The sequence below is a fragment of the Sorex fumeus genome, unplaced genomic scaffold (genome assembly GCF_029834395.1).
Source record: "Sorex fumeus unplaced genomic scaffold, SorFum_2.1 ptg000037l, whole genome shotgun sequence".
Taxonomy (NCBI): Eukaryota; Metazoa; Chordata; class Mammalia; order Eulipotyphla; family Soricidae; genus Sorex; species Sorex fumeus.
Genome location: NW_026606094.1, coordinates 25883776 through 25905075, shown reverse-complemented (window position 1 = coordinate 25905075; position 21300 = coordinate 25883776). Strand labels below are relative to the sequence as shown.

At 48.0% G+C, this 21300-nt stretch overlaps 1 protein-coding gene across 1 annotated transcript in view; it reads left to right on the top strand.

The window, feature by feature from the left end:
- Window positions 1-21007, top strand: part of CDHR3 (cadherin related family member 3) — a 74675-nt gene extending 53668 nt beyond the window's left edge. The window contains 11 exon segments of the mRNA XM_056118506.1: window positions 560-662; window positions 2434-2532; window positions 4144-4370; window positions 7525-7696; window positions 9613-9863; window positions 11649-11824; window positions 14047-14060; window positions 16453-16484; window positions 18914-18962; window positions 20779-20868; window positions 20871-21007. Of these exon segments, the coding sequence (XP_055974481.1) occupies window positions 560-662; window positions 2434-2532; window positions 4144-4370; window positions 7525-7696; window positions 9613-9863; window positions 11649-11824; window positions 14047-14060; window positions 16453-16484; window positions 18914-18962; window positions 20779-20868; window positions 20871-21007 (1350 nt within the window).
- Window positions 21008-21300: the final 293 nt, after the last annotated feature.

Sequence of the window (21300 nt, the reverse complement as noted above, 5' to 3'; positions counted from 1 at the left end):
CATGGAGATTCCAGCCAGGGCCTGAGGATGTGGTGCTGCTCAGGTCCTGCATTACTGAGGTCCTTCTGGTGAGCCTGGGGGCCTCCAACTGGCTCTAATGGAACTTGGGTTGGCCACGCATGGCATGCAACTTTAATCTCTGTACTATCTCTTTGGCCCCAGGATATCACGTGTGTGTGTGTGTGTGTGTGTGTGTGTGTGTGTGTGTGTGTGATTTGTTTTGTTTTGTTTTGTTTTGCTTTTAGGGCCAAACCCAGCTATGCTCAGGGCCTACTCCTGGCTCTGCACTTAGAAATTACTGCTGGCAGTGCCGGAGGACCATATGGGATGCCAGGGATTGAACCAGATTGGTAGTCTGCAAGGCCAGCACCATACCACCATACCTGCTGTACCATCTCTCCAGCCCCAAGATATCACTTTTCATACCTCTTCCTGTATAAGGGGAAGTGCTTCCTGGAAAGACTTTGTCAATTTACGTATCAAATATGACAATGTCTTGTCTACTCAATAAAAAGGAATTTTTTCTTTTGTGTAATCTAATATCTCTGTTTTAATATAGTTGACCGGTGATCTTGATTATGAAAATGCAAGTAACCTCGCAGCCGGCAATCAATATACAGTGATAGTTCAGGTGCAAGACATTGCCCCTCCTTATTACAAAAGTAAGTATCAGTTCATTTATTGCATGTTCCTTGAGCAGCAGCCCTGACTGGGCTAGACGTCTGCTGCAAGGTACTAAACAGGTATTTGTGTTCAAAAGCAGATTTCAAAACATTCCAACACTTGGGAGGTAGCCGAGCCTCCTTCTGTCCTGCACCAAACAAACTGAATCCACCTCCAAGTCCTTTCTTTTGGGTCCCTTCCTTAAGTGTCTGGGATCAGCCGCTTCCTTCCCTCCCCCAACTTGGACAACTCTAATGCGGGGTCTTTACTGAACTGTAACCAAGTCAATGAAAGGTCTCTCTGCCCCCTTTCCAATGCATCCTCAATCTTTCCATCTTTCTGGACTTGTCAGTGCCGTTTTCACTTCCCAAAGTCCTGGGGCATAAGAGTAATCAAGCTTATTTGTTTTGATTGGGAGCTACACCCAAAAGTGATCAGAGGCTGTTTGTGGCTCTGTGCTTAGGAGTGAGGGCTGATGATGGTTACAGACCATAAGTGGTACCAGGGATGGAATCAGGGTTGGCCACAAGCAAGGCAAGCTCCTTAAAACCCCCATACTATCCTCTCTGTTTCCAAGTTCCGACTCTGACAACACATGAGAACCTTCATCATTGGACACTTTCTGAGTCTATAGCTTTAAATCCCATCTCTCTTCTCTAAATTCCTCTTTTCTCAACTAACCTACAGTTCTCTGAATTGAAAAGTGCATTTTTCTACCTTGTTTCCTTCACACCTGCCAAGTGCCACTCCTGCTCTTTCCCCATGACTATGTTTAACCCATGTCTACTTCTTTTGCTCCTGTTCCTCCTTCTGTAGAGACTTGTGCAAGTGTTTATCAAAGGGTAGCTCCCCTAAGGCTCATTTTTGTTTGTTTTTTGTTTGTTTGTTTGTTTGTTTTGGGGTGGAGGCAACCCTGGAGTGCTCAGGGCTTACTCTGGGCTCTATACTCAGGGTTTACTCCTGACTCTGCACTCAGGGATCAATTCTGGTGGGCTCATGTGACTATATGGGGTGCTAGGGATTGAACCCAAATCTGCTGCGTATCACTGTGTATCAGGCAAGTGCCATACCCACTGGTACTATCATTCTGGTCCACCCCCAAGCCTCTTGAAGAAAGTAACCCCAAGTTATTCACCGTGTATCCTCTTTTTAATGCACATCACTGTATCACTGTCACTGTCATCCTGTTGTTCATTGATTTGCTTGAGCAGGCACCAGTAACGTCTCCATTCGTCCTAGCCCTGAGATTTTAGCAGCTTCTCTTTACTCGTCCTTCCCAACTGTGCCGCATTGGAGGTTCTTTCAGGGTCAGGAGAAATGAAACTCATTGTTGTTACTGATTTTGGCATATCGAATACGCCGCGGGGAGCTTGCCAAGCTCTGCCATGTGGGCAGGATACTCTTGCCGGGTTCTCCAAGAAGGGGAACTAGACCATAAGAGGTCGAGCGGCTGCAAATATGGCCTCACGCTTCTGGGAGCTTTGTTTTATAGTCTCTGGATCTTGTTCCTTGATGGGATTTTGTGGAGCTGGGGGCAATTTTTGGGTGCAACTGCCTAGCTACTGGAAAATGGGGCATCTGGGTGGAGGAGGCCCAGTCCCGATCTGAGCAGGCTTAGAGATCTCAGCCCTGGGTCCCACACACCCAGGTTCCTCTGCCGGTTTCTTCATGCATGAGGCTGGTATTTAAAGATGGAACATATTGAATAAAGGAATGAATGAAAACAGAATATTGTAATTTATTTTTTTAATTTATTTTTTTTCTTTAAAGATAACATCTACATTTATATCATAACAAGCCCCGAAAATGAGTTTCCTCTTGTATTTGAAAGTCCAACCTACCTATTTGAGGTGTCTGAATTAAATCCAGGTAAGTAGCAGACAAAATGTAGACCACCTTAATGGATCTCTGCATCCTGATGTGTGGTGGGGGGAGGGATACATTCCCCTTGAGGACCCTGAGAAATTGTCAGGTGTAGCCACTCACCCCTGATTCATGTTTATTGCATCTCTGGCTTTCCCAGTTGCCCTTCCTGTGAAGGAGCCCTTCGGGTGAAATCTAGATTTTGAAAACTGTTGATTAAGCTGCCTTTTTCTGAGCCCCCTGATTGCTGCCTGCTCATGTGGCTGAGTCCACTAATCCTCCCTTTTAGTAGCCAGTACCCCACCTTGGTCTCCACTGTGATTGTTATCACTCCAAGAATTCACATTTAAAAATAGAAGGCTTTCCATGTCTCTGTTTCCTTCATTTAAAAACATAAAGACATTTTCCCTTTTCCTTATGAAGATTCACTGGAGATTTTTTTTTTTTTAACGTAAGTAGCATGTTAATCTCTGCAGCTCTTCCCCCAAGTCTCAACTCCTGCGGCAGTTGCTCCCATCTCTTCCAGTTTGAAGGGGTAATACTACCTCTAGTCGAACAGATGGCATCACTGCTTTGGATGCATGTATTATGGATGCTACTATATTAAAAATATGAAAAGAAGCAAAAGCACTTCCTCTAAACTCATTTCCACTCCATCTTTCTCTCTTTAGGCCATCTCTATCTCCTGATGTTGCTTTAAACAAAGCACAAGATGAGGGTTCAAATGATGTGTCAGCTTCCTTCTATTTCACCTGATGAATAACAAATGTGCCAAGAATATTCTTTCTAGAGAGTCACAGATTTTTCTGCCATTATTCATCCCCTCCTGCAACTTTGGGTCCAGTACTTCGTCCTGGAGCTCTATAGTTGAGTGAGAAAGTCTGTTTGTTGCCCCGGAGAAGTAAAATTTGTGAGAAAGAACTTTTACAAAAGAAGTTAGAATTCCAGCAACTCCTTCTATGAGATGTGTGTCATAAGCAAAACAAAATGGCGTTTAAGCATCTCTAGTCTGTAGTCATACTTGTTGAAATATTTTTTAAAAAAGTTTATTTTGGGGGAGCAGAGAGGTAGTACAGTGTGTAGGATGTACCTGTGATCAAACTGGGTTTAATCCCTGGCACCACATATGTTCCCCCAAGCGTCTCCAGGAGTGATCCCTGAGCACAAAGCCAGAAGTAAGCCCTGAGCACTGCTGAGTGTGCTCTAAAAACAAAACAAAACAAAAAGGTTTATTGGTCATATTATTAATAAGAGCAATTTAATTAGAAAAGACAAGTTTTTTTGACACAACACTGCTGCAAATATTGTGCGTGTGTTGTGTGTGTGTGTGTGTGTATGTGTGTGAGTTGTTTGTGGCACTGTATGTCATTGAATGAGTTGGTGCTCTTAAAACTCATACCAAGGCATGAATTGACTTCAACACCACAGTGGGTCACAGAACCATCTCTCTAGTAGATGGTATTAGGCATCATTTAAATTTACTAGAATTAAACATAAAACATATGGAGTTTGAATAATCAAGAAGCCTCCCAATATTTTTCTGCTAATGTCTGTTCCTGAGTCCTCCTTGCCCAGCCCAAATCAACTCTAATCCTCGCATTTGATTTTTTTTTTCAGCCAGGACGCAGGTTGGCCGAGTACGTGCCGTAGATAAGGATTTCCCTCAGAGTCCCGTCCTGTACTCCATCGTCACTGGAGGGGCCGATCTCCAGTACCCAAATGTCTTTTGGATTAATCCGCGAACAGGAGAACTGCAGCTGGTAACCCCACTGGACTATGAAACAATCCCCGTCTATGTTCTCAGGATACAGGCCACCAATGGCCAGGACACGAGCTTGGTCACTGTGAGTGAAACTGTTTGGTGTGTGGATAACACCAGACTGATCAGTTTAGGAGCCTATGGCAATAGCAATAGGGAATCTGAATAGAGCGTGTCCTGTGAATGGCTCAGGAAAGGACCAACAACGCACCAGGTAGCATAGTCAGACAACACCTAATGTTGTCCAGGAAATCTGCAGGCTGAAGTGTGTGTGTGTGTGTGTGAGAGAGAGAGAGAGAGAGAGAGAGAGAGAGAGAGAGAGAGAGAGAGAGAGAGAGAAAGAGAGAGAGAGGAGGAGCAGTGAGATGGATGGGCAGAGAGTGGCCTCCTGGAAGTGGGCGGTGGGTGGGTGATGACATGATTGCTGCCCAGGGGTGGTGTTTGGTTTCTTAGCCGAGAGAAGCTCTGTGAGCAGGATCATTTCCCAGCTTGTGGGTTCGCTCATGGTCCAAAAAACAATGATGCATTGAGTGAAATTTTAAGAGTTGGTTTTATTTCTCTAAGTCAAGGGAATTTGGTTGCTTACTAGAGTTTCAGAAAACTACGCCTCTCACCCTGAGGCCCTCTCCCTCTAGCTTAGGTCAGGGCCAGTGATGATGTAGGACAACAGTTCACCGCTTGGTTCTATAGAATATGCCAGGGAGGCAGTAAATTAGAGTCCAAAACTCCCATCCAGGGGCCAGACTACCACAGGCAAGGTGCTTGCCACCCCTGGAGGGTTGCCCTGAGTCCTTCCAGGAGTGATCCCTGAGTGCAGAGCCAGAAGTAAGCCCTGAGCACTGCCAGATATGGCCTCCAAACAAAACAAAACAAGAAAACATTCAGTCATTTTCCTGTCCTTAGAAGGAGGCTGGGGGAAACCCCCAGGATTTTTCCCCTTGCCTAGGGCTGGGCACAGTGACATGTGGCTGCAGAGGTATCATAAGGCAAAGCTCTCTGTCCTCCCCCCTCCCCAATCCCCTGGCTTTAATCCTTGACAAAAGATAAGGGATACCAAAATACATGATCCACTCTAACGTAAATCATATAGTAAACAAATAACAGTACCAACTCCCCCACCATGTTCCAATAATAGCAGCTGAGGTAGGTCTTCAGATAGTGTGATTCTGGGCCAGAATGACAGTGCAGATGTTAAGATATTTGCCTTGCTTGCAACCAACCTGGGTTTGATCCTTGAAACTGCATATGGTCCCCTTGAGTTCTACCAGGAGTGATCCCTGAGCACCACCAGACATGACCCAGCCCCCCTCCCCACACAAATGATGTGGCTCAACGTTTGTGTTGAAAATCTTGTGGATTTTGCAACAACAGGTCAGAAACAGGCCTGAAATTCTGTGGCGTTCACACTTTCATTCGGCATGCCATGGATCCATGGTCCCACTCTGAGTAGCAAGAATTTAGTAGGTCAGTGTGTGTCTGTGATTAGGATATCTGATGGATTTATGGGATGGCCACAAAGACCAGTTTGTGGTCTTTCTCAGAAAAGTGAAAAAGCATTAAGGCAAAAGGTACTCAGTGTGTGACAGGCAGCCCCCTGTGATCCGGAGAATGACTGCCTCGGAATCCAGAGATGCTCCTGTCTCAGCTTTCATCTCTCTTTTCCAGCAGGGTCTGGGCCGTGCTTATCTTTGTGTCCCACTTTCTCTTCCTCTGACATGGAGAGTCACCTGATAGCCCAGTACAGGAACAGTCCAGTCCCTCTGGTGACTGGCTTTGAATTAACAGCACCAAGGTTTTAATGAGGTGAGAGGCTTGGCTTTGCAAGCCTAGGAAAGGATGTGCTGAGCTGGAGATAATTGTTGTGTTTGTTAAGTGAGGTTTTTGAGAGAGAGAAAAAAATGAATGGACTCTGCTTTGGGAGCTCACCAGGATGAATATTTCAATTTATTCCTGGGCTCAGAAAGAGCTGCAATCCCCAAATTTCAAAGGTAGAGAATAGAACTCAAAATTTGTAAGCGCTCTAAAAAGGGTGATGCTCACATAAGTCCCTTTCAGGGCTGGCATCCGATGAGTCTCTGCTGGCAGGCGTCCCGGTCCACTCTCCAATTCCAATCACAAGACAATATGCAAAGAGAATGGTTGATCCCTGCTTGTGGCAGGTGAGCGTCACTGGTTTAGTGGCTACCGGTGACCCATGTTACAGATGAGATCCAGCTTAGCCAGGTTTCCTCATTATGTCTCAGCCTTGGCTGCATAGGAGAAACCAGTTGGGGAATATACAGGACAAAGGAGCCTGGGACCTACCTGCTAGAGAGGTAAATTCATTTTCTCTGGAAGGGGCCTGTGAAAGAGCAGCCGGACTTGAGAACTACCGGCCTGTAGTTCAGAGTTAAAGATAGAGCTTCCCTTCCCATGGGCAGCAAGCAAGGAAGCTAAGAAGGTCCCGGTGACCCCTTAACATGATTGGGGAAACAATTTGAGCATCATCTGAAAATAAGGTGGTTCGTCTAGGTACATGTGTTTAGTGGCATATGAACGGGTATTTGGGGCGGCAGGGTTCGGGGGGGATTTTAGGACATACCTATAAGGGCTGGAGCGATAGCACAGCAGGTAGGGCGTTTGCCTTGCACGTGGCCGACCTGGGTTCGATTTCTCCATCCCTCTCAGAGAGCTTGGCAAGCTATCGAGAGTATCCCGCCCACATGGCAGAGCCTGACAAACTACCCATAGCGTATTCAGTATGCCAAAAACATAACAACAAGTCTCACAATGGATACGTTACTGGTGCCCCCTCAAGCAAATCGATGAACAATGGAAGGACAGTGCTACAGTGCTACCTGTAAGTTCTCAGGGCTTATGCCTGGCTCTGTGCTCAGGGATCACTCCTGTTGGTGATCCATAGGTTCTCAGGGGACCATAGGTGGTGAACCTTACCTGGTGCATGCAATGAAAATGCCTTAACCTCTCTACTATCTCTCCGGCCCATGAATTGGTATTAAGAGCATAGGTGTTGGAGGACAGAGTTCATATCCCAGCAATGCAGCATACCAGCCATACAATCTTATGCCAATGTCCTAATCTCTTTAAACCTCCATTTTCCTCTTATAAAAATATGGAAACAATTGTATTAGTTACATGAGCTTGTCTACAAAAGTGTCCAGGACACTGTTAGTACTAGCTATGGAAAGTGCTATTAAGTCCATCAGCTCTTCACAATAGCCACTTTCTTGCTGCTCTAGGTGACTGTCAATGTCCTGGAAAAAAATGATGAAAAGCCAATTTGTATTCCACAAACCTCCTTCCTTACCATCCCAGTGGACCTGAAAGTTGGCACAAATATTCAAAATTTCAAGCTGACGTGTACTGACCTGGACTCCAGTCCCAGGTCTTTCCGTTATTCCATTGGCCCAGGTACTGTCTTGATGTTAACTGACCTGGCCCTGGCTCTTGGGGTAGGAGGCATAGGCAGCGGTTGAGGGAGCTGAGGGCGGGTCTGTATTCACACACTGATGTGGGCATGGGGTATGGGATGGGAGGGTTTTACACAAGGAGTCACATGTCGCTGGGCTTTCTGTCCTCCTCCCACCACCTCCCTTTTCCTCTCCTGACTCTTCCCAGACTCCCAGATGGCTACCTGCAAGCCCCAAGAAGGGTGAATCCATGGCTATTGACTGACCTTCCCTGAATTTTCAGATCAATAAATATGATTTATTCTTTATTTATACCTTTAATGGGGGGGGGTGTTGAGCCACACCCAATAGTGCTCAAGGCTCACTCCTGGCTCTGTGCTTAGGGATCAGTCCTGGTGGTACTTGGTTCCTATGTGGGATTAAACAGGGGTTGGCCACATGCAAAGCAAATGCCTTCACCCCTGCATGCTCTCTCCGGCTCTGATAATTTTTAATCCAACTTCTTAATCATCTTCCTCCCTTACCGCTTGATAAGCTTGTGATGGGGGCAGGGAATCTGAGCCCTCTCTGACTAATAATAGATTAAATAGACTCAATGCATTTTAATGTGTCCTCAGGAATTCTTTTTCTTTTTTGCTCCATTCATTTCCTTTCTTTAAAAATATGCCATTGTGAGATTAAAAAAAAAAGAAAGAAAGAAAGAAAAAAAAAAGCACCCCTTATTGGAAATTAGACCAAAATAGCTCATCTAATGAAGTGCTGGGGCCAGAGATTTAAACCCAAACAAGCAGAGCAATTCCACATGAAAGAGTAAAATCCACCTCGGCCTCCCGCTGAGCCCTGGCAGACCAAGCGCTTGAGCAGTGGGAAGCCTCTCTTGAGCAGACAGTGTCACAAACCCCGGGGCAGAACCTGCCATGCCATCCATGGAAATAATCCATACCTAGGAGAGCCCCAGGCCTTCGTGGAGCACTTAGCTGCTAAGAGAATAAAAATGGCTGCATCTCTGGCTCCATTTCCTGGTTTCCAGGCAATAACAAGTCCTGGGGCCATTGGAGGAAAGAACAAGGGCTGCCTGGATGTGCTGTTTCTCTGTCCCAGGCTCCCTAAGCTGTGCCCATTGGGCCCTAATAGACGGGATGTGTGTGTGTGGGGGGGGGGGGGTCAGGGGCAGGGGGTACTGGCCTGGGGCAGATTCAGAAGGGTCGGATCTGTCTTACCTGCAAAGGCAAGGAGCATCTGCCCTTGGGAGACCAGGATGTGGTGGCTACTGTGACCCAATATGAAAGGCAGAGAGTGAACTCGGCCTGTGGCTAAGGTGCGTTGTGCCCTCTCTCTGCCCATCCACTGGTCTAGGGGCTGGAGCCATAGAACAGCAGGTAGGGCATTTGCCTTGTAGGCAACCGACCCAGGTTCGATTCCCAGCATCCCATATGGTCCCCCGAGCACTGCCAGGAGTAATTCCTGAGTGCAGAGCCAGGAATAACCCCTGAGCATCCCCGGGTGTGACCCATAAAGCAAAAACAAACAAACAAACAAAAACCACCATCCACTGGTCTAAGCATGAGTCTCAGTTGGCACTCTGCAGGATAATGACGACTGCTTGCAGGGACAGATTCAGGATGATGACATTCTCTGCCTGGGCTTAGCAAGATGGTGGCCCATGTACTGGGTCAAGTGCGCTGTTGTCCTTTTCTGTCCTTCTTCCCCTCCTCCTTTTTAGCCACACTGGTGGTGAGCAAGAGGCTTTATAATTAAGGAATCCCTGGCACAGTTACGGCACTGTCATATCACTGACCCAACCCCTGGTGCACCTATACTGGAGGTGAAGACCTTTGAGGAAGTGAAAATAGAAACCATTTTCTTTGAAACCTTTATTTCTCACTTTTGTCTTTCTTTCCCCCCAATTTCTCTTAGGCAACATCAATCGTCATTTCACTTTCTCTCCAAATGCTGGGTCCAACGTTTCACACTTGCTGCTTGCGACTCGCTTTGACTATACTGGTGGACTTGATAAGATCTGGGACTATAAACTACTCGTCTACATAACAGATGATAACTTGCTGACTGGAAGGAAGAAGGCTCAGGCTCTTATTGAAACAGGGACCGTGACATTGAGTATCAGGGTCACTCCTCACCCAACCACAATTGTCACCACAACTCCTAGGGTAAGAGCAGTGTTATAGGGATTCTCCGCGTCCTTTTCACACCCATAGAACCCTCTAATGCAGGAGAAATGAGGTCTGGACTTTCTTAATAAGAGTTGTAGCATTGGGATGTTGCCCCATGGCTATTGTGGGCTGGACTAGAATAATCAGTGGGCAGTACAGAAAGATCTGGGTAAGACCTACAAGGAGACCTTTTGCTTTTTCTCTTCTACAGAAGAGTATGAATTTGTGAAGGGACTTGTGAGGGATCAGGTTTGGTCACCTTTAGTGCTTATGGCACAGGAGCCAATTTTCATTGGCATATGGCCAGTTGCAATCTTCACAAACTCTCTCCTGACTCCTCTCAAGAGCAAGTCAGTGCTCCAGAAAGCAGTAGTGACCAGGTGCTGTTCTCCTCCTCCTCCCCTGAATGCTCACCAGACACCAGTCTGTCCCCTACTCCTGACCTTCATTCTTCCCATATACATATCTTCACTGACACTCGCTCATCATGTGCCAGTCATTATGGTGACTTGCCAAGCCCCAAAGGACCCCTACTCTCATGAGTAATGGATAGGCCAGAGGTTGTCAAAGTGAGGACCCCCCAGGCCTCCACCATCAGCAGCAGCACCTGAAAACCTTTTAGAACTGCAGACTCTTGCACCCTGTGTGCCCGGGATATTAATGTTATCTATCACCAGTCCTGCTGGTTTCCATGACCGATCAGGAAGGATTTGGAACCTCAAATCCCCACCCACAGGATCAGCAATGCCGGAGGTGTGGCCCAGCCATCTGTGTTTCTCATTAGCCCTCCAGGGTATTCTGCTGTGCCTTGGAGTTTGAGAGCCTCCAGACTAGAGAGGGAAACAGATTATACACAAGCCTGCCAAGTCGTAAACTAGCGACGGATTGTGGGAAATGGTGAGAAGCAAACAAGCAGGTGCCAGAAGAGAATCAGTGTCTTGAGGGAGAAAGTATTGACATCTGATGTCAGGATTACCTCTCCTTGCTTTCGCTGTGCTAATGTCTTTGTTCCGGTTCCTTCTGTCCGAGTAAAGGTTGCCCACACTTGCAGTACGCCAGAGGAAATGCAGTGAGAACACAGGGGCTCCCCTGTACCAGGTCATCCAGCCCTGCTTCTCAGTGTCCAGTCATGGGCTGGTTCGTCTATGCCTCCCTCATTCGTGAGTCAGTATTACTCAGTGAATGGTGAAATAAGGCACTGGGCATCTAGTTATGGTAGGTTCTTGTAAAGTGCCTTTCTGGACAGCCAGCAACTTGATCCAGTTGAGCTATCACTCATCCTGATGCTCTGCGCCTTTATCTATTTCCCACTCTGGGAGCAGATGCTGAACCTGAGGTTTCACTGTGAGATCAGCCCACTCAGCTGGCAGTGCGGCTGGTAGCGAGTGAACACTGAGAAGTCTACAAAATTGTTCAAACAAACAAACCCACTTTCATGGCTCATGCCTTCCCAGTGAGAGACAGTAGCTATATTAGTCCCTGGTTATGATTTGGCAGGGGAAAAAAGCCAGTGGGACTTTTAACTTTGAGGACAGGAAAGACAGACAGTAAAATTAGGTCGGAAGTTGCATTTCAGTTCCTTACAATTTTTAGAGTTAATTGAGTGAATGTTCATCTGCCAAAACAGTAAGTAAGGTGATGGGTTGAAGCAGCAAGAGCTAAGACACAAATGTCCGAGTTACAGAGCAAGAACAGAGAGCTGATCACTATTCAACCATGAATGTCAAAAATGCCACCACCCTCTGCTTCCCTCCCCCTCACCGTTGATTTCTGCTCTTCAAGCCCAGGATCACCTACCAGATCCTGCAGGAAAATGTATATTCCTCATCAGCGTGGTACGTGCCTTTCACCATCACGTTGGGCTCCATGTTGCTTCTGGGTCTCCTGGGATTCTTGACCGTTCTGTTGGCTAAAGCCATCCACAAACGCTGCAAGACCAGGAAGCACTCAAAGACTCTGTAAGTTGCTTGTGGGCGGGGCCCTTGTCCAACGCCCTAGAAGCTGTGGTTTTGGGTCAGGAGATGGGAAGAACAAGGACAGGTTTCTCTCCCAAGTGGAGAGAGTACGTGGGTTGAAGGAAGGAAAAGAGATCAAGAGGAAGGAATCCCACACACCCCCTACTCCTACCTCACAGTGGTCCTGGGCATTATCTCCATCACCTGCTGGGTTTATTCCAGGCCTTTAGCATTCCTATGCCCCCCGTGAAATGGGGATTTTGGTCCTTTGGTCACCCTGCCCCAGTTTAAAGCTTCAGGAGTGCCTGGATGTGGGTCATGCTAGGGGAAGCTATGCTCTTATTTATAGAACATTCAAAGAACGGGATTGAAATAGATGAAGCAGAAAAACCCGATAAGGGAATTAAGTCTTTGGCTTCAATATCTCAGTTGGGCTTTTGTGTGACGAAACAATTATTGTTCTTTTTGCATGTGGTCCCAATCTCATCCTCCCAAAGGCAATAAGCATGGGCAGGCTCCCCCTCCCTCTGGCTTTTGCCTGCTCGCTAATAAGCCTCTCGCCCTGCAGCTCTACTGAGTGCCTTTTACTGGCTATTGTGAGTTCTTAGTGCAGGGATGAGAGAGCCCAGCTGATACCAGCTTCTCTCAGAGCCAGGCTTCTCCAGTCTCTGTAGAAGTTTCCAACATGAGCGTGATGGTTCTGGGCTTTGGAATTGGATGTAGGCTGGCTTCCAAGATTGGCTGTATCATTTTCTAGGTATGCAAGCTTTGGGAAAATGATGATGTCTGTGATTCTCAATTTCCTTGTTGAAAAATGAAACAATTAGATGAGCAAATGCAAAGAGAGCACTTTCGGTGTTCCTGATATAGAGAAAAGGCTTAATGCACTCGAACCATTAACCTTTTACATCTTGTATTCTTTTTCTCAGCTAAGTCCCAGTAAACTCAGGATTTTGGATTCTCATAGTTTAACTCTATGTCCCAGTATCCTGAGGTAGCGGGAACCTAAGTTTTGGAATTTCTCAGAGGTGTTAAGAAAAGATAGTAGGACTGTTATGCCTCTTAAAGGTATTTCAAAGATTATGTAGTCTGTCCAATAATTAAAAATCTATGTCTGGGACCAGATAGTTAGTACAGGGGTGAAGATGCTTGCCTTGCATATGGTTGACTCTGGATCAATACTCAGAACCCCATATGTTCCCCAGTGTACCACCTAGAGTGATCCCAAAGCATTGACACAGGAACACCAGTGGATGTGGCCCAACCCACCTCCAAAACAAAACACAAATCTATGGGTGAAAGACAATCTAAAAGCCTGAATATTTAAATAAAGATGTACATTGCATTTTGCCATATTTATTAGGGGAAGTTTGTTGCTATTGGCAACATTGACACCAAGGTAAGAAATCTTTGCACATCTGCTAAAATTTTTTTAAAGACTTTTTTGTTTGGACTATACTCACAAGTTTATTTGAAAAAAAATATTTTTCCTTGGCTTCAAAAGAGTGACACTTAAGCTTTTAATACTGGTGGTGCCCTGAAATGGAATTTAGGGAGAAGTTATCAAAGGAAGTAATCCAGTAAACAGTGCAACACACATGCCATTTTGGGTTCAATGTTAAGTATATACCTTGAATCTGTTGCTTCCAATTACTGTTTTCAACCTGGTTGACTGTAAAAAGAAATTAAAAAAAAAAGCAATTCAAAGGCAGACCCAGCCTCTGAAGAAACTGATTGTCCCACCATATGTAGCTAACATTTGTTCTTTAGCAAAGGATGACATCAGAGTCCCAGAATGTTAGATTCCAGGGTTACTGTGGGAAGGGCCCTAGTGTCGAGTCTGGCTCTTTATGATAGGGCTCCAGGGCTTCAGCACCAGCTCTCAGACCTGTCACGCATGACCCAGGCTTCTGCAGAGTAGAAGAATCACTGGGCCATCTGTGTGGGTGGACATGACCTCAGCAGCTGGTGTCTTCAAAGAAAATATATTTCCTGAAACTCTCTCAAAGCAAAGAAGCTTCACTCAGAAACCTCCACTTCAAGCCAATAGTGATGGGGCTCCTGTTCTGGAGCAGGGATGGGTACTCAATTATCCCTGACCCCACCTGAATGAACCCCTGAATCATGGGGGCCAACAGGTCCCCCCACTCCCCCTTGTGTGGTGTGTGTACTAATACAAAGGACCCTCAGACTAAATCTTGGCTATCTCTTTCCTTCCCCAACAGGGTGAAGAAAGGAGGTATGGACAATGCCCATCACCTTGGTTATCACTGGGTCTTGCTCACTCTGTTATACATGCAGGAACTGCAGCTCTGCAGGGACTCTGGGCATGTCCCTGCCTGGGTGGTTCATCAGGTGCATGGTCAGGGGGTGGGATGAAACCGAGGAGGTCGGACATCGCTGGAGATAGGAAAGTTGGGGGATCTGGTGTTATTTGGTTTACTCAGTTCTCATTTTGGTCCCATTTGGCCTGCCCCGCTCCCCTCCCCAAAGTTGTCTCCAATAGCTTGCCTAAAGTGTACCCCCTACACCAGTCCCCTGTGGAGTGGGAGCTGTCGGGGAGGCGTGCTCAGAGGGTGGGGACCCACAAGGTCTGAGAGTCCCTCTGCAAAGAACAAGTGGTACTTCCTTCTCACATCATCCTGGATTCGATCATTTACACACATTATTTAGGTCAGACAAGTTAGAAGAGGTGGCCTGGGTACCATCTGAGAAGAGGGAAAACCTCAATGAGTTTGGGGGTTCTGGTGCATTAAGCTAGATACAGTGGGATGACTCCAGCCCCAAATGGTGCCAGCACAGCCCCAGGAGTTGTGGCTCCAAAGAGAATCCAACTACGGAGAGAGCCAGGACAGAGACTAAAAAGTAGGTTTTCAAAAAGCCTTGCTTTGATCACACCTCTCAGAGGGGCCTGTGCTGGACTTGTAAAGGCTAGAAATTTGGTTACAAAGGTTATGAGCTGGAGGGAAATACAGGAGGTCGGGTGCTTGCCTTGTATCCTGACAGCCTCAGTTCAAATCCCCTGGTACCATAGGTGGTCCCGTAAACACCAGGGATCACTGCTGAACACAGAGCAAGGAGTAGCTCCTGAGCACTGCTGAGTATGGCCCCTCAAAATAAAACAAAGGATATGGATCATATCTAATGTGATGATTTTAATAAATTGTTTACTTTTGCTTTCTTTTTCTTTTTCTTTTTTGGATTTTTGTGTCACATCGGGCGATGCTCAGAGTTTGCTCAGGAATTATTCCTGGCAGTGCTCAGGGAACTAGATGGGATGCCAGGGATGGAACCTGGGTTGGCTGCATGCAAGGCAAATGCCCTACCCACTGTACTATCTCTCAACCCTGGTTTATTTTTCTAATTGTCTCCAATCTTCTTTGTTTTTTAAGAAGAACACAGTGGCTAAAGAGCTAGGACAGTGGGTAAGGTGCTTGTCCTTCATGCAGTCCACCTGGGCTCAATTCCCTAAGACTGCCAGGAGTGACTCCTGAACACAGGGGCTGGGTGGAGGCCCCAAACAGTCACTATATCACTGTCATCCCATTGATCGTCAAATTACTCGAGTGGACACCAGTAACGTCTCTATTTCTCCCAGTCCTGAGATTTTAGCAGCCTCTACTTACTCGTCTTTTCCCAATGACTGGAGGCTCTTTCAGGGTCAGGGGAATGAGACCTGTTGTCTTTACTGTATTTGGCATATCGAATATGCCACGGGAAGCTTGCTAGGCTCTGCCCATGTGGGTGGGGGAAGCTTGCTAGGCTCTGCCCATGCGGGTGGGATAGTTTCAGTAGCTTGCTGAGCTCTCCAAGAGGCATAAATGGGTAGGAAGTGTCTTATAATGTGTTGCGACCTGAAGCGTGGTGGTGGTTGGGCAGTGGAGGTTGGCTGCCGGGGCTGGGTCTCTTGGGGTGGGGAGGGCTCTCATCCACCCTCCAGCCTGGCGCAGAGTCCGGTGGCATGGTTTTGGGGGCCTCCTTTTATACTCCCATCTGGGGAGGAGCATCCGTGAGTTCTGGAGGGTGGCTGATGAGGAGATTATCTGGTGCTGGCAGAGTGTAGTTTATGGGTGTGATCCCTGAGTCACTGGAGACTGGGGGAAGCAGGCAGAGGATCTCTGTTCTGGGTCCCGTTGAGTTCAGAGTCCAAGGTCACAAAATTCCACATTATCTGGGTTTCGTGGAACTTCATTTTTGCGTGTGGCTCGGCCTAAGTGTCCAGAAAGCAGCCTGAAGTGTGGCGGTGGTTGGGCAGTGGAGGTCGGCTGCCAGCGCTGGGTCCCTTGGGGCGGAGAGAGCTCTCACCCACCCTACAGCCTGGTGTCGAGCCCAGTGGCAGGGTTCTGGGGGTCTCCTTTTATACTCCCAAACAAACTAAACAGATTAAAATATATATAAATAAAAGAGCATAGACAGGGGCTGGGGAAAAGTCTCAAGTGGCAGTAGGTGTGTGTGTGTTTCTGAGAAAAAGGAAAGCTGTCAACCAACATGTCCGTAGAGAGAATATTCTCTGCCGCCTTGTCTGTACTGAGTTCAAAGTCTGTTTAAGTGAACTCCCATCATGGGGGGCAAATTATAAGGTTAATTTTGTGTCTAAGAAGCTTAACTTCTGTCACTTCTATTCCCTGCAGTAATCAAGAACACAAAGAGGGAGGTTGTGGTGGTAAGTGTGGCTGGGACCAGGGTACCTGGTTTGGGAGTTGGCACTGGGGGCCCCTCCCCTGCTGCTGCCTCCTGGGGTGTTTATTATTCAGGAAGATCCTTATTTGGCCACTGGAACAGATTGCTGTGTGACGAGCTCCTGATAGAATTTGCTCCCTCCACTGAACATGTCTGCTGATATATTTGCAGAAGAAGTGGATTTCATAAATATTGAATAGTAATGTTTATTATCTCCATCAGCTCTCCAGGAGAGTGAGTTAGGGGAAAGGAGCTAAAAGATGAGAGTGGGTGCTTCAGTCTTTAGCAGGATCTATTTTCACTCTGCTCTCCCACAGACCCGAGGGCAGGGATAGAGGAAAGGCGTGCCTGGGTGGACGGCGAGCCCCTCCCACTTGGCCACCAGGCCTCCAGCGTCTCTCAGTTTCTTTCCGCTTCTGATTCCTCACCTGTGAAATGGGAACAAGACCCTGCCCTCCCACCTCCCAGAAATCCAGTGGGGAGTTGTGTGGAAAATGGTCAAAGGTTACACAAAAGCAAGGTGTTCAAGGGAAGTGGAGAGATGCCTCCTCATCTTACATCCTGAGATTCTGTGTGTGTGTGTGTGTGTGTGTGTGTGTGTGTGTGTGTGTGTGTGTGAAATTTATTTAGAAAGATGTGAGAGGACAGAAAGAGAAGGACGTGTTCAAGAGAGAACACAGGCTTCTCCAGAATGGAAATAGGCAAGCAAAAAAAAAACAGACAAGCAAATGAGACGCATGTTCAAGGGGGAACCCGGCTTGAAGAGCAAGCCCCTCCCGAGATTCTTTTACTGAGCCTGGTCCAGTCACTGGGCAGGGGTGGGCTTGAAGGCGACCCTCCCAGACCTCCGCAGCCCTGGAAAGAAGCTTTATTATGATTCAAGACCCGTTCGGTTGGAGACTGATATACACAGTGAGGAGGACAGTCCCCTGCTGGAAACTCCCCTGGGTGCTTCATCTCCTGTGTCTCCATCTTTCTTGTGTAAGGCCAGGCTCCTTGGTAATGTCTCTCAGAGACATAGACATACATAACATCACATTCATCTCCTCCTGGAGAACTAAATTCACCCCCATAAATCATGGGCTGCTCAACCCATCAAGAGGTCTGCCTTTCCTCTCTTCAGAGCCGAGGAGCTGTGACTAGGTGATCATTTATGTGATGAGAACTGGTGGGGGTCTAAAGGCCCACGAAACTCCAAACCATCCTCCTGGGGAATGAAAGCCCCTCAAAAGTGCCTCAGAAGAGGGAAAGGTGTATTTGGTGGAGGCGCATGTATGAGACTGAGGCCAGGTCCTGGACAGTGACCCCAAGCGCAGATTGAGGGGAACAGAGTCCAGAGATCAGGCAAGTCAGCCAGGCTCAGAGGAAACACCGCACTGGCCTTGCCAAGGGGGCAGAGCCACAGTTCAGTGGTGGAGGTACCCAACTCTCCCCTCTGGCAGCCTGGAAAGTCCTACACAGACAGACGCTGCCAACCAGCCCCTGGCCCAGGGCATTCTTGCTTTTCCTTCTGTGCCATTCTCCAATCTTTCTATGGACCCGGGGAAAATAGGAGAAATATTTTGCTGACTGCAGCATCCTAGTATCATCTTGCTAGCCCTGAAATGATGTTGTGGCTGCATGATGCAGAGGGTGGGAGGTGGGGGGAGGTGGGGGGTGGGGGAGGTGGGGGTGGTGGTGTGGTAACCTCCAAAAATAATCTGCGGACCACAGCTGGTCTGCTCTATGCAGCCGATATATCACTGATTCAGAATTTTCTTTTAATGTTTTGTACTTTAAAAAATATTTGAAGCACGATAATTTATAATATTTCTTGTTGCAAATCAAGTTTTTGAAGCATACAACAGCCACCAACACACCCCACACCAGAATGTCCACTTCCACCCCACAATTGTGTCAGGGTCATTTCCCCAACCCCAGACCCTCGACTCCTGACTCCCTGATCCCCGGCCTTGGGAAGTTCAGTTCTGTAGCTTCTATTGCCTTTGAGCATTTGTTGTTTCCTGACTGTTTCTTTATTGTTCTGTATCTGTCCCTCTCACTGTGACTGACTTCATTTAACGTGACACTCTCCAAATCCATCCACATAGCAGCAAATGGCATGGCTTTATCTCTTCCTACTGGTATATCCAGGGGCTTTCTTGACCCCAGTCATCCCCTACCTGGACTTCCATAATATCCATAATATCCTCTACCCCATCTTCTCCCTGCTGCCAGGTTCTTGTTACTCTCTTGTGCCAGTGTCCCCCTTCTAGCTTTGTTCGGGGTAAACAGACACCTCGCTGTCACCCAGACAGACATCGTGCCTTCAGTATAATTGCAGAGAGCCGGCAGAGTAAAGCAGGGCAATGGTCTTTGCCTGCAGGAAGGAGTGTTGGGCTGTGCTTGAAGCTATGTCCTTCCTCTCCCTAGGAAACAATCCGGATGAACACCATCTTTGACGGAGAAGCCATAGACCCAGGTAAGTGAGCACCAGCATCAGTCCGAAGGGCACTGTCCATCTTCCAGGCTGGTGGAGCAAGGGGTTAGCCTGCCCCTCCCTCTATGTCCATCTCTTCTCCTCTACCAGCCTTCACCATCCTTTCCTTCACCTGCCCCAGCCTTGAGATCAAGGCACTGGGACATTGTTTTCCCACCTTGGAACACCTGCAGACCAGCCCCTGTCTGTGGACCAGTGGCTGAAGACCTGGGCAGTGGGAAATGGGAAACGCTCCCAGACAAAACTCCCCTTGAGATCTGCTTTGAAGGGGATGGGCAGCAGGGGTGCCTGTGGGTGACCTTTGAGGGTTCTCATGAAGGTTCACCCCCACAGCCCCAGACTCTGTCTTACCTCCCTTGTAAGACTCACATCCCAACTGGGGGAATTGGGCTCACTCAAGGAACCCCCAGTTATTTCCAGCTCCCACCCCACTGCCCTCCCCTCCTTTCTGGGCACTGCTTGCCAGTCCTTCGAGTAGCAGAATAGGAAGAGCTGGAAGTCAGCCTTCTTTTTTCTTTTTTTCCCTCCACCATCGGGTCCAAGCATTTCTTCTTGGTCGGCAAGTGAACAGAAGGTAAAGTTGGCCTCCGGAGCTCAGCAACCCCCACCCCCCCAGTCCTCCATGAAATCAGCTCCAAATTTAGCTTCTTTACATACTTTCCTCCACTCACAAAGGCTCGATTATAGACCTGGATACAGGGAAAGAGACCAAATTCTCGAGGCAAGTGCGCTGGCTCCCTGCCACCCGCCCAGGCGGCTGCTCCTCCTCAGAGCAGGATGGCTCCCCTCCAGCGGGGCGGCTGCTGCTGCTGCAACTCAATTTCCCTCTATTATTAGGTCCTTGTTCCCATAATGTGCCCACATTAGCATAAGTGCTGGTGGGATCCTCTGCCAGCCCAGGAGCGGCCACTCACGAGAGATGGAGATGGCAGAAGGCGGGATGCACCCAAACCCCATCTTCTGGGAGAAGGCCGGGGAGGATGGAGGCCTGTAGCCTGCCGGTTTTGTGTCTGAGAGAAGCGAGCAAGGTGCCTGCTGCCATCATGGAAACAAACATATCAGTTAGTGTTGGCTGACTCTGACAGAGTGAGAAATAGTCCCTCACCCTCTCACTCCTGGGCCCTACCCACCACCGCGAATCTGATGTCACTACACACACACACACACACACACACACACACACACACACACCTTTAAGTCTTTCCCTCCTTACTTGGAAAATTCCTTGTTTGTGTTTGTTTGGGGACCACATCCAGAGGTGCTTAGGGCTTACTCCTGGCTCTGTGTTCAGGGATCACACCTGGCATTGAACCTGAGTCAGCCATGTGCAAGGCAAGCGCCCTAACCACTGCGATATCTCTCCAGCCCTAATAAATTCATCTAGGGGAGCCAGAGAGGCAAGGGATCATTTCAAACAAACAGTTCCAAAGGTAAAGAGTAAATCTCTCTGGAATAGCAGCTAATTCCTCCAGAGCTCATCTGGAGTTGAGCCGTAGCCATCATACAATAGTTTTGTTTTAAAAAAGGACTAAAGACTGTTTGGCCTCTGCTCCAGTGAGACCAGCCACTGGAGGTCCCAGGGGTCCATGGGAAGGGTGTACCAGGAAGATGATGCACTGTGCCTGGGGCTGCTGGCGGGGGTTTGGTGGGGGGGTGGTGTCTCTGGATTCAGGTTCAGCGGTTGCCTCCCGCTGCTCGTCTCTCCCTGGAGTCTGAGAACAGAGCTGGGTGGAAACACAGGAGAAGAGACTTTATCGAGTTCCTCCTTTTCTAGGGATTTGTCTCTTTTTGTCCCTAGTGACCGGAGCACAGTATGAATTCAATTCCCAAACTGGAGCCAGAAGGTGGAAAGAGCCATCATCACAAATGCCTGGATGGAAGGAGTTCAACCCTCGGGACCTACCCCAGGCAGAACCGACTCTGGAGGGCCGAATGGGCCGCTCAGGAGCAGACACTGGAAGAGAAATACGCTGAGAGGCAGCAGAGCCTGGGCAGAAGAGACTGACCAGTGTTCCCAGGCATCCTGAAGAACAGAAACCCAGTCCTCATGACCCCCACCCCAGCACCACCGCACATGGCGTAGATGCATGAATAAGAGCCTGGACAGCGGCACACATTCCCCCACATTCTATGAGGACAGACCCAGGGGTGTCTTTGGGGTTCTGCTGAGGGCTGGTGGGACTTGAGGGGCATGGTCCCCAAATGAGATGTTTGGCAAAGTTGAAAACAAACAGAAAGGGGAGAGAGGGTAGAGAGATAGTACAGGGGTTAAGGCCCTTGCCTTGCATGCAGCTAACCCCAGTTAGATCCCCAGCACCCC